This window comes from Pelobates fuscus, chromosome 11, assembly GCF_036172605.1.
Source record: "Pelobates fuscus isolate aPelFus1 chromosome 11, aPelFus1.pri, whole genome shotgun sequence".
In the NCBI taxonomy this organism is placed as follows: Eukaryota; Metazoa; Chordata; class Amphibia; order Anura; family Pelobatidae; genus Pelobates; species Pelobates fuscus.
This window is the reverse complement of record NC_086327.1, coordinates 22,275,566-22,287,785: the sequence shown is the minus strand read 5'-3', so window position 1 is coordinate 22,287,785 and position 12,220 is coordinate 22,275,566. Positions and strand designations below refer to the sequence as shown.

The 12,220-nt window shown below is 40.2% G+C and overlaps 2 protein-coding genes across 2 annotated transcripts in view; both read left to right on the top strand.

The window, feature by feature from the left end:
* LOC134577283 (guanylate-binding protein 1-like) overlaps positions 1-12,220 on the top strand; it is a 326,911-nt gene that overhangs the window by 187,289 nt on the left and 127,402 nt on the right. The gene's annotated exons all lie outside the window — the stretch shown is intronic.
* Positions 1-12,220, top strand: part of LOC134577857 (guanylate-binding protein 1-like) — a 55,118-nt gene that overhangs the window by 19,851 nt on the left and 23,047 nt on the right. Inside the window, exons 2-6 of the mRNA XM_063436766.1 lie at positions 6,739-6,931; positions 9,644-9,771; positions 10,008-10,117; positions 10,256-10,449; positions 11,073-11,315. Coding sequence (XP_063292836.1) covers positions 6,739-6,931; positions 9,644-9,771; positions 10,008-10,117; positions 10,256-10,449; positions 11,073-11,315 — 868 coding nt within the window. The remainder of the gene's footprint in view (positions 1-6,738; positions 6,932-9,643; positions 9,772-10,007; positions 10,118-10,255; positions 10,450-11,072; positions 11,316-12,220) is intronic.

Here is a 12,220-nt window from a genome sequence, read left to right as displayed (position 1 = left end):
AAAACACCAAGGCAGATGCACTTTCTCGGCAGTTTGAGACAGATGAAGTTCCGGAACAGGTGATATATCCTATTGTACCTCCTGAATGCCTCATTGCCACTACAGTTTCCGAAGTGTCTTCTCCACTCTTCTGTGCCATAATAGCAGATCAAACTCAGGCACCTGTGGGAAAACCTCCGGACAAACTGTATGTGTCACCTCAGTTTCAAAAGAAGGTACTAGATTTGTTCCATGACAGCCTCACAGCGGGCCATCCTGGAGTCCATAAAACTCTCTCTGCCATCTCCAGGAGATTTTGGTGGCCTGCTCTTAGAAACGATGTCAAAGATTATGTTGGGGCATGTCAAATATGTGCTGTTTCTAAAGTTCCTCCCAGGTCACCTCCTGGACTATTACAACCACTGCCCATACCTAGTGCTCCATGGACCCACTTGGCCATGGATTTCATTGTGGATCTACCCAGTTCAAACGGGTTTAATACAGTCCTTATGGTCATTGATAGATTCACGAAGATGGCACATTTCGTCCCACTTAAAAAATTACCATCTGCTCAAGATCTAGTTCAAATATTCTTGAGAGAGATCTTTCGGTTGCACGGTGTACCCAAAAGCATAGTATCTGACAGAGGTACCCAGTTTGTTTCTAGGTTTTGGCGTTCCTTTTGCAAACAATTGGGCATCGAACTCTCCTTTTCGTCAGCATATCACCCTCAAACAAATGGAGCAGCAGAGAGGGCGAATCAGTCTTTAGAAGCCTATTTACGTTGCTTTATAAATGCCAATCAATCTAACTGGTACGAGCTCTTACCCATGGCTGAGTTCGCCAGAAACAACGCCACTCATGAATCTTCTAATCACAGTCCATTCTTTGTTAATCAGGGTTATCACCCCACTGTTTTTCCTTCTGCATTCTCAGACACAGAAATCCCCGCTTTGAACACCCGTTTAGATTCGATTCATGATACTTGGGATTCCGTCCATTCAGCTCTGCAAAAAGCCTCATTACGAGCGAAGGTCCAAGCTGACAAGAAACGGGGCGCTAATCCTGTCTATATTCCAGGTGACAGGGTGTGGCTCTCCACAAGACATATCAAGCTTAAGGTCCCGTCCATGAAATTTGCCCCTCGGTACATTGGTCCCTTTCGAGTTACCCAACGTATTAATCCAGTGACCTATACTTTGGCACTACCGGTTCATATGAGAATAGCGAATACTTTCCATGTGTCTCTGCTCAAGCCCCTTACTTGCAATCGCTACACAAGGGTATCCACTCCTCCTCCGCCCTTGGTAGTGGGTGATCAAGAGGAATACGAAGTCCGTTCTATCATGGACTCCAAATTATCCAGAGGTGTCTTGTCCTATCTCGTTGACTGGAAGGGTTATGGTCCCGAGGAACGTTGTTGGGTTCCTGCTGACAGGGTCCATGCGCCCCGTCTTATCCGGTCATTTCACAACCGCTTTCCTCTTAAGCCGGGTCCTTCCCGCTCGGTGCGCGGTCTTCGAGTGGGGGGTACTGTTGCGGTCACCGGCCCGCCGAGCCTCACGGTCGTGCCCGACCGGCACGACCGCTCCGACAACACGAGCTTACCTGCTCGTCGGCAAGCCGGGAACCGCGCGTGTAGTTCTTCCGGGCATCACGCCCGAATCCAATATGGCGCCGACCACGTGGTCGCGTCTATGGATAGCCCCGCCCCCGAGAATTATACTAACGTGTGCGTGACGTCACGACGTCAACGCACACGTACGTTCTGGGGTCAGAGGTCGCCCTCTGACCAATCATAGCTTAGAGAGGGGTATTTAAACCCCTAATTCACCCTAGTACTTTGCCATGTCGTGGTTTCAGTTTCCTGGTTTCCTGAAAGTGCTAGTTTCGTGTTTCTGATTTCCTGATATCCTGATCCTTGGCGTTTCCCTGGTTATTCTGATCTCTGGTTTCCCTGACTTGGCTTGTCTTATCGGTATTGAGTATTTTCTGGCTTCCTTGACCTCGGCTTTCCCTTTGACCATTCTCTGTCTCTAGCATATTAGTCCGGCCATTCTAAGGTCCGGTTTACGCTCTGTCCTGTTATTTTTCCTTTTCTGACTTATGTATATGTTTACATAGATTCTGCGTGCTAGACCACATTACTAGTCGTGACATCCTGCCAGTAGATATAGAAGAATGTGTTTTAAGCCTTTTTGCCTATCACCATAATTTTAACAGGTCCATATGTATTGCATGGACAAAGGAGTATCCTCTCCTAACCCAGGATGTCAAACCCCCTGATGGTATTACCGTGTATAAAGGTAATTACACTTGTTATGCTAATTACGATGGAATAGGTAAATTCTTGGGTAACTTCTCCAAGGGGTATTGTGCTACCTACAGAAATGTCTCTATGGACTTGTTGCAGTTTCACACCAGGTCATTAGGGGATATTTACTGGTTGTGTGGGGATTTACAGCTAAGATCCAGAATGGACAAGCAGTGGTGGGGGGAGTGTACTCTAGCTAAAGCTATTATGCCTATACATATCATTTCTGACACACACCTCGTCACCCATGGGTCCAAACACACTAAGGTTAAGCGTGACGCCCCAGTGAAAGGAAGTTTTGATCCTCATGTGTATATTGATGCCATTGGAGTGCCTAGGGGGGTGCCCAATGAGTTTAAAGCAAGGGATGAAGTTGCTGCAGGATTTGAATCAATTTTTACCATAGTTACCGCAAACAAGAATTTAAATTGGATAAATTACATTTATTATAATCAACAGCGTTTTGTTAATTACACCAGAGACGCCCTCCAGGGGTTGGCCGAACAGCTGCAGGCCACATCCCAAATGGCTTTCCAGAATAGAATGGCCCTAGATATGATCTTAGCCGAAAAAGGAGGGGTTTGTAAAATTTTGCCCGACACCATGACATGTTGTACCTACATCCCAGAAAACACAGGCCCTAATGGTAAAGTTACATTAGCCATAGAAAAATTAAATGACCTGTCTGAAGAGTTAAAAAGGAATTCTGGGATAAAAGATCCCTGGGAAAGATGGTTTGGTTGGATGACAGGATGGCAAAAGGCTTTAATGCAGATTGGTATGGCTATACTAATTTTTCTTTTTATTTTTGCTCTTCTCTTTTGTTGTGTCCTCCCATGTCTGAGAAAATCCCTCATGAAGACTGTTGACCAAACGGCACCCACTTTCACCCATCTCGAAGTTGATGACCAAGAATCCCAAGACATCAATTCGCCCTGTCTGCCGCTGCAAACATTCCCTTTTGTTGATAAAGTGCAGGAATTCTAGGAAGGGACTAGCTTAGGGATAGCATCTGTCAGTGAATGGTAAAGGCCCCGTGTGGAGAAGTGGTGGGTTAGCTGCCATGGGACACCCATGGGTGTGAAGTGTTCGAGAGCCATACTGATGGATGAGTTAGCCTATTAGGGTCAGCTCTAGGGACAGACTTGCACTTTGCATTAACACTTAGCTAGCGGCCACGGGGTTTCTGTGCCTTTGGGTTAACACGTCTTCTGATACTAACATAATAAAGTTTTATCTCTTAGAATCTAACATTTCATAGGGGGGACTGATGTGGGATTATTAAAAATCCTTATTGTACTTGTATTGAATTATTGTACTAACTCCATTTTAACTTTATACTGTGATGATCCTCCATTTTGTCTTCCTAACCTGACTTCTTCAATCCTCCATTTTGTCCTCATGACTTAACTTGTTCATTTTAAAACTACATTACGTGACTGAACTTCTCAACCCAATTAGTACAGTAGACAAAGACTGTGTTTTCCTGCAAGGACAAATACCAGGAGGTGCTGGTTACTCCTTAAGACTTGCTGGCTACTCCTTAGAACTTGTAAGATAGTATAGTTTGAAGGCCACAGAACACAGAAGTAATGAAATGTTCTATTCATAAGAGACCTTGCACCTGGACATAAAGCCTGATATCATTGACCGTGTAAAATGACGCTTAGGACCCCCCTTATCCCCACCCGTGTCCAGAATAATCCCACCTCTGATGGGTGGGCACGGGACTAACCTCTTTATTTTTGAACCAATAGGTAAGACACTAACACCGACACTTAACAATTAATCCAATTGATGATGTTTATTTGCTGATATTCTAATAATCAATGATGACGCAAAATGCCTCTTAAAAGGGCCTGCGCGCCCGCTTTTACTTCACTTGCCAATAAACTTTCTCGAAGTTATTTTAACCTGAACCTTGTGTGTCAGACTTAATTACTTCAGCGTATATACGCAATTTAATTTTATTGATTTGGACAGGAACAGATAGACATTTGAACATTTTGGTTTACTTTGAAAAAGTACCATAACACTTTCATCAGGATTCCTGATGAAAGTCCGCAAGAGGGACTGAAACGTTGATTTTTTATGGAACTGGAATAAAAGTTATATTTTAAACGAAATACCCGTGAGTGCAGCCATCTACTTTGGATCTATATATATATATATATATATATATATATATATATATATATATATATATATACACATAGTGTAAATCTTATTAAGGGAAGAAATGACACAGTATAGTGCAAAACTGTTTGTGTGTAATATTTCAATATGTGACAAGTGGCCACTCACAATGGTAAGATGTACACTGCTCAAAAAAATAAAGGGAACACTTAAACAACACAATGTAATTCCAAGTCAATCACACTTCTGTGAAATCAAACTGTCCACTTAGGAAGCAACACTGAGTGATAATCAATTTCACATGCTGTTGTGCAAATGGGATAGACAACAGGTGGAAATTATAGGCAATTAGCTAGACACCCCCCCAATAAAGGAGTGGTTCTGTAGGTGGTGACCACAGACCACTTCTCAGTTCCTATGCTTTCTGGCTGATGTTTTGGTCACTTTTGAATGCTGGCGGTGCTTTCACTCTAGTGGTAGCATGAGACGGAGTCTACAACCCACACAAGTGGTTCAGGTAGTGCAGCTCATCCAGGACAGCACATCAATACCAGCTGTGGCAAGAAGGTTTGCTGTGTCTGTCATCGTAGTGTCCAGAGCATGGAGGCGCTACCAGGAGACAGGCCAGTACATCAGGAGACATGGAGGAGGCCGTAGGAGGGCAACAACCAGCAGCAGGACCGCTACCTCCGCCTTTGTGCAGGGAGGAACAGGAGGAGCATTGCCAGAGCCACAAATGTGCATGTGTCTGCTCGAACGGTCAGAAACAGACTCCATGAGGGTGGTATGAGGGCCCGACGTCCACAGGTGGGGTTGTGCTTACAGCCCAACACCATGCAGGACGTTTGGCATTTGCCAGAGAACACCAAGATTGGCAAATTCGACACTGGCACCCTGTGCACTTCACAGATGAAAGCAGGCTCACACTGAGCACATGTGACATTGCTTGCTAATTGGACTTTCTATCATTCCATCATACAACTTGGAGGATTGAATCTTCCTGATCCCTGGACTGACCTGTACAAATATACATCTTACCATTGTGAGTGGCCACTTGTCACATATTTAAATACTACACACAAACAGTTTTGCACTATGTGTAATTTCTTCCCTTAATAGGATTAACCCTACGTATATATATATATATATATATATATATACCTGGAATGATAGATTGTTTCTTAGTGAAAAGGCTAGCAAAAGATAAAGCTAAAACTTAACTTTTGTTAAGACTTTTACATTAAATCAATCCATAATCACCAACATTGTAATTAAAAATATGTATATAAACTTAAACACTGTATATAAAAAGAAACACAGCTGCTGGAATAATGCTAACAATTTACTGTTGCTAAGGTATAATTGTTACTTTAGCCAAAATCTCAATGTAATGGTCAAAGCTTAGAGGGAAAAAAAAGCATTGGTGTCTATAGCATTTAAAAATATAGACTAAAATGTAAAGAAGCATTTATTAATCCACCAAGAACTCTAAACATTAAGAAACATTGTTGCTAACATGCATAACTTAATGCTTCACAGAAGAACTTCGTACAACCTACAATAAGAATCGGAATCAGGGAATCACCAGGAGCCCCTGATGTGCCTGGTTTACAAAGTGATGAGCAATTTTATCATATTCCAACATTTAGCATTCAAGTGTCTACAAGGGAATTATAGCTTAGGATTGGTTAGTGTGCAGCTAGTTTCACGTTTGTTATTCGTTATATAAGCACATGGGTGTTCTGTTTATACTTGGGTTTTCTTTTATTTATTCATTTATTTTTCTTATTCTGGGTTGTGCTTTGAAGCACTAAGCTATACATTTTGCACGTTTTAACTTGATCTTCTGCTAGTCTATTTACTAAGATACAATCGTTCCTCCTTTTTTTTCCTTTGTAATTAGTAATTTAGGGGTTACCCCCTTTTTGTGTGTTACTTGGTTACTATTTAATTAGCTCAAATATTCTTTCAGCTTTACTGGGACGGATATGTTCAGAGCGGGCAGGTGTTTAAATGGACTAATTATTAACTGTTCGTTTATTGTCCACTTCTCTCCACATCCAATTAACCCTTGAACATCCTGCTCTCGAACCTCAGTCGACAGGTCTGTATATTTTTTAAATGGGTAATCACATAATGAAAAAGCAGCCATAGGATCTTTACAATCTACACTGAATTTGCATTCAAGCAATTTAATACTAGAAATATATTGGGATTCTTAATGTTACTTTGTTAAGAAAAACAAGTAAATTATTATGTTAAAATATAACACCCCCTGCTTGTCCTAACTATACCCTCTCTTTTTACAGATGGCTTCAGCAAACCCAATGCAGGATCCAGTGTGTCTGATAGAAAATAATGATCTAAAGAAGTTAGTTATCAATGATGAAGCCTTACAGATTCTTATGAACATCACCCAGCCTGTAGTCGTTGTGGCAATTGTAGGACAATATCGAACTGGAAAATCTTATCTAATGAATAACTTGGCAGGACGCAAAAAAGGTGCGTGATAACATATTAATACACAACTAGCATAAATACATTAATTACTCTTTACAACCTCATTACAAAACAGTTTAGTGCATACTTTTAACGTAAGGTAGAATCGGAGATTTATCAACTACTGCTTAATGGCCCATGATAAACCAAATTAAATGCATGTTTGCAAATTATCCTTAACTTGCTTTTTGATAATTCAGAGAACTATTTTAGCAAATAGTTAGAAACTCTCAGTGGCACAGGGGTTAATTAGTCAGCCACCACATGAAAAAGTAAAAAAAAAAAAATATGCAGATGAATCAATGAGACTCTCATATTACTATAATGGAGGTAATATCACCATGTGGCAAGTGGGGGCATATCTACTAAATGTTTAAAAACTAGTGACTGGGCAGTGATTGATGCATAGTTGCTAGAAAAGGCCGCATCAGGTGAGGCTCCTTTAATTATTAATGGGGGAGGCTCTAGCGTCCCTTCCACCAGTCGCCCATGGATGGGGGCCCTAATAATAATAAAGGGGTGTAACTATTGTCCTAATCTCCTAGCCACCCCATAAAATAAAGTCCCTACCCTATCCTCCCTCATCCTAATAAAAGTGGGATGGTGCCCAAAAAAATCTAAAACCTGTTAAAACATAAATTATATTTACCATTTAAAGTCTTCTTTCTTCTAATTCTTCTGTTGTTCAGTCCCTAAAAATGGCAAATTAAAGTCCATGATAACAGATGTCACTAATTAAAATACAAAAAATAAGGTTTGAACGCCCCAAAAAAACTGTAAAGAATAAAAGAAAAAAAAAATGCCACAATAAAAAAAAAGAATGCGTCTTTTATAGTTTTTTTTCCCATTCTATGACAGCTATTGTAAAGCACAGGAAAATGTCCATGCTTTGCAATATGACCAAGAGCACTCTGATTGGTTGGCTAGTAAACCAACCAAACACAGCGCTCCGACAATAAAGTCAATGCAGGTGGGAACATATGGAGGCAATACACTAATCAGCTGCAGCATTAAAAACAGGAGAAGTGAATAACATTGATTATATTTTTACAATGGCACCTGCCAAGGGGTGGGAAATATTAGGCAGCAAGTGAACAGTCAACCCTTGAATTTCTTTGTGTTAAAAACGTAATGCTGGCCATGATAGAAGGGTGTCAGAATACACAGAGCATAGCTTCAGACAATTCAGAGTGCCAATAATGACCCCGTCTATCGCCAAACGCGCCGTCAATGGGGACATGAGCTTCAGAACCGGACCACACTCAAAGAAGGTTTCCTGGTCGGAGGAATCACATTTTCTTTTAAATCAGGTGGATGGCTGGGTTCAATATTTACCTTATGTACAGAAGGCAGCAGAATGCACTATGGGAAGAAGGCAGGCCAGCAGAGGCAGTGTTATGCTATGGCAATGTTCTGCTGGAAAACATGGGTCCAGGCATTCATGTGGATGTTACTTTGAAACTTACTATTTACCTATAGATTGTTGGTAATGGGGTTCCTGATGGCAGTGGTCTATTTCAGCAGAATGGTACACACTACCACACTGCAAAAATTGTTCAGGAATGTTTTGAGAAACATATCAAGGAGTTCATGGTGTTGCCTTGGCCTCCAAATTCCTGAGATCTCAATCTTATTGAGCTTCTGTTGGATATGCTAGAACAACAAATCCATCCATGGAAGCCTCACCTCGCAACTTGCTGGATTTAAAGGATCTGCTGCCAATATCTTGGTGCACGATGCATAGAAAAATAGAATGTGATGGCAGATAAGAACCATTCAGCCCATCTAGTCTACCATAGGACACATTCAAAGATCTTCTGGAGGCCATGCCTTGACGCATCAGAGCTATTTTGGCAGCACATGGGGGACTTTTACAAAATTAGAGAGGTGCTTTTAATGTTGTGGCTGATCAGGGTATTGGGTCTTATTGACCGCCATATAATTTGTATTTATTGTTTTTTACTATTTCAATGTTGTTGTTGGCTAGCAAGTACTAGCCAGCTGCCATATAATTAGCCCTCGCGCCGTGAGGGTTTTTTACGTATTTGCGCACTGGCAGCTAGCGTTGCCACCAATCAAGCAGTTTGGATTTGTTTTTAATCCAGGCCCAGAGTTTATGGGCCCTAGTTTAAATCATTAGATCTGGATTTCAGCCATCCAATAGCATTCGGTCAGACCAAAATCCGGACCAAATTCAGGATCATTCAGAGCCTGATTTCCAAATCTGTACATTGATGAATTCCATCAACAATGTCCAGACTTTGCAGTCCAAATGGACCCGTATGCAGGTATGTTTACTTACTTTTTTCTTAAATTTGAAATTCACTTACTAACAATCTTTTTTTTGTTAAATAACACTGATTGTGGGAAAGTGGCATTTTGGATTCTCTGTAGATGCATGCAGATGTTTACAGGGCTTACAGTTCAGCCCTATTCAACCTTTTAAGGGTAGAGCACATTCCTGCCTCAAGGAGGCATATCCCACAGCACCTCGGTTAATTATTATTATTATTTTTTTTATATTGGTTTGTAAATTAAATTAATCTCTGAAAGATGGCTTCTTTGCCTTTACAGCTGACATTGGTAGGAATTATCCTCCAATATATATATATATAGTATTATTTTTTATTAGTTTGATTTTGGATTTATTTATGTATTTAATTAGTTATTATTGCTAATATATTGTGCATTTTTAAATAATTATTCCCTCATCAGGGTTTGAACTAGGTGCCTCCATCCAGTCTAAGACTAAGGGGATCTGGATGTGGTGCATTCCTCATCCTACTAAACACGGACATACTTTGGTTCTCTTGGATACCGAGGGATTGGGAGATGTGGAAAAGGTAACCTTGCAGATACATTCTAACAAGCTCTCAGCATTTGGTTAATACACCCATTAATTTACATCTAATAATCTCCATGGAATCTTTCTGGTTTTACCTAAAGCTTCATTGTCAAATTTAATTTTAATTGTCATTCTCATGGTCAAACTAAGCTTTAATCTAGATGTGATTTAATCTGATTTCTATCAGTATATATTAACTACTTGTATTCCAATATTCCTTCTCTATTTATTCAGGGAGACAGTGAAAATGATGCCTGGATCTTCTGTCTGGCTGTTCTCTTGAGCAGTAACTTTGTGTTTAATAGTGTGGGCACTATAAACCAGCAAGCAATGGAACAGCTACAGTATCCTTTACAGCACCAAGGAAAGAGTTCAAGAAAAAACTAAATTGTTTAAAAAATAGCTTCTAACTGGGCAACACTATGCTATCTCAGTAAAGAAATATTGAAAATGTGTTTTGCTTTGCCCTTAACATATCTCAGTTATGTGACAGAGTTAACAAAACGGATTCGGCTGAACTCATCTGAGAGGAGAGATGAGAAAGAGTCCGACGAATACAGAAGAGTTTTTCCATCCTTTACATGGTGTGTAAGGGATTTCCATCTTCAACTAGAGCGGAATGGACAGAAAATAACGGAGGATGAATATCTACAGAACAGTCTGATGTTAAAACCAGGTGTCAACGTTGGTTTTGTAGAGGACAAACTGAGATTATGTTCATGGTCAAACCACATTCAATGTGTCCACTGGGCATACCAGAGTGTCACTGAACAATGTAGCACAGGTCTGGCCAAAAGTACAATTCTGGGGGTTGTACGAGCACTTTCCACTAAAGTACACTAATAAAATATATACTTGTACTTTATTATACTAATATAAAAATAAATAAATACTTTTCTGTAACCACTACTGATGTACCCTTTCGTCAGGCCTGATCTAGCACATATAACCCTGTCTTGGTGTGAAAATGAGAAGTCTGGCTGGGAAATGTTCTACATAATGATCAAACAAAGGTTAAAGGATCTAACCAACCTGCAGTGGTTCCAAGCATATCAGGAGAATGTAATTATCCATGGGCATGTTTTACCAATCAAACAAAACTAGTGCATTAACACTGTCAGCCCTAGTTCCATTACTCTTTACAACTGCCCTATGTCAGAACCAAAACCATAATTATCAAGGTTTTGCAATTTTCCTGTAATATATTAATTAAGGTATTAAAAAGCTTCAAAAGACTAGAGAGTCGATGTATTGGAGTGTCACAACTTAAGAAGTGTTTGTTTCTTTTTTTTTTTTCAGGGTTGTCAGAACATGTTAGACAATACAATCTTCCTCGTGAGTGCATTAACGAGTACTTTCACTCACATAAATGCTTTGTGTTTGATCGTCCAACTTCTACAGAGAACCTTCAACATCTGGAAGATTTGCAAGATCTTGATCTGAACAAAGTGTTTGTAGAACAGACGCATAGGTTCTGCAATTATACGCTCACGGAAGGCAGAGTTAAAACCGTCGCAGGGGGACAAGAGATTAATGGAAGATGTAAGTGACTGTGGAAAGTAGCTTTTAAATTAGAACCTGATGGCATTTGTTTGGGCATCGCTGCTGAATTACTCCAAAATTTGTATTTACATTGAAGTTTCAAGGACTGTAAGAAAGCTCTTTATCTGAAAACACCTTGTGATGAAATTTAACTAGTATTTGGAAGTAAGCTTAGTTCCTTTATCAGAATCTTAATGTTGTTACTTTGAGTCTATCTCTTGTAAGGATGAAGTAGAAGGAGTTGTCTCTGAGGGAACCCAAATGATAACAGATAATTTGTCCTGTTTGGGTTAAGGTATGAGACAAAACATAATTGAGATCAGAAAACCACAAGTTATGCTGAGGCAACACAGAAGCTCCAGGGAGTTGACCTAAAACCCTGAAGTTTTAGAGAATTCTGTTTAAATAGGGACTTGGCTAAAGATACTTTAAAAGGGACATTATAGTCACCAAAGCAACTTTAGCTTAATAAAGCAGTTTTGGTGTATAGATCATGCCACTGCAGTCTCACTGCTCAATTCTCTGCCATTTAGGAATTAAATAACTTTGTTTATACAGCTCTAGCCACACCTCCCTGCATGTGACTTACACAGCCTTCCTCACCACTTCCTGTAAAGAGTCATCTAATATGTACACTACCTTTGTTCCGAATTCTATTTAATTTAGAATTTCATATCTCCTGCTCTGTTAGTAGCTTGCTAGACCATGCAGAAGTCTCCTGTGTGTAATTAATGTTCAATTTGCAGAGCAGGAGATAAACACTTTTAAAAGAAGTTACATCTGATTGAAAGTGAGACCATTTTTTCATGCAGGCTGTGTCAGTCATGGCCAGAGAGCTGTGGCTAGGGCTTCATAAACAGAACCAAAAGTGATTTAAGTCCTAAATGGCAGAAAATTAAGCAGTG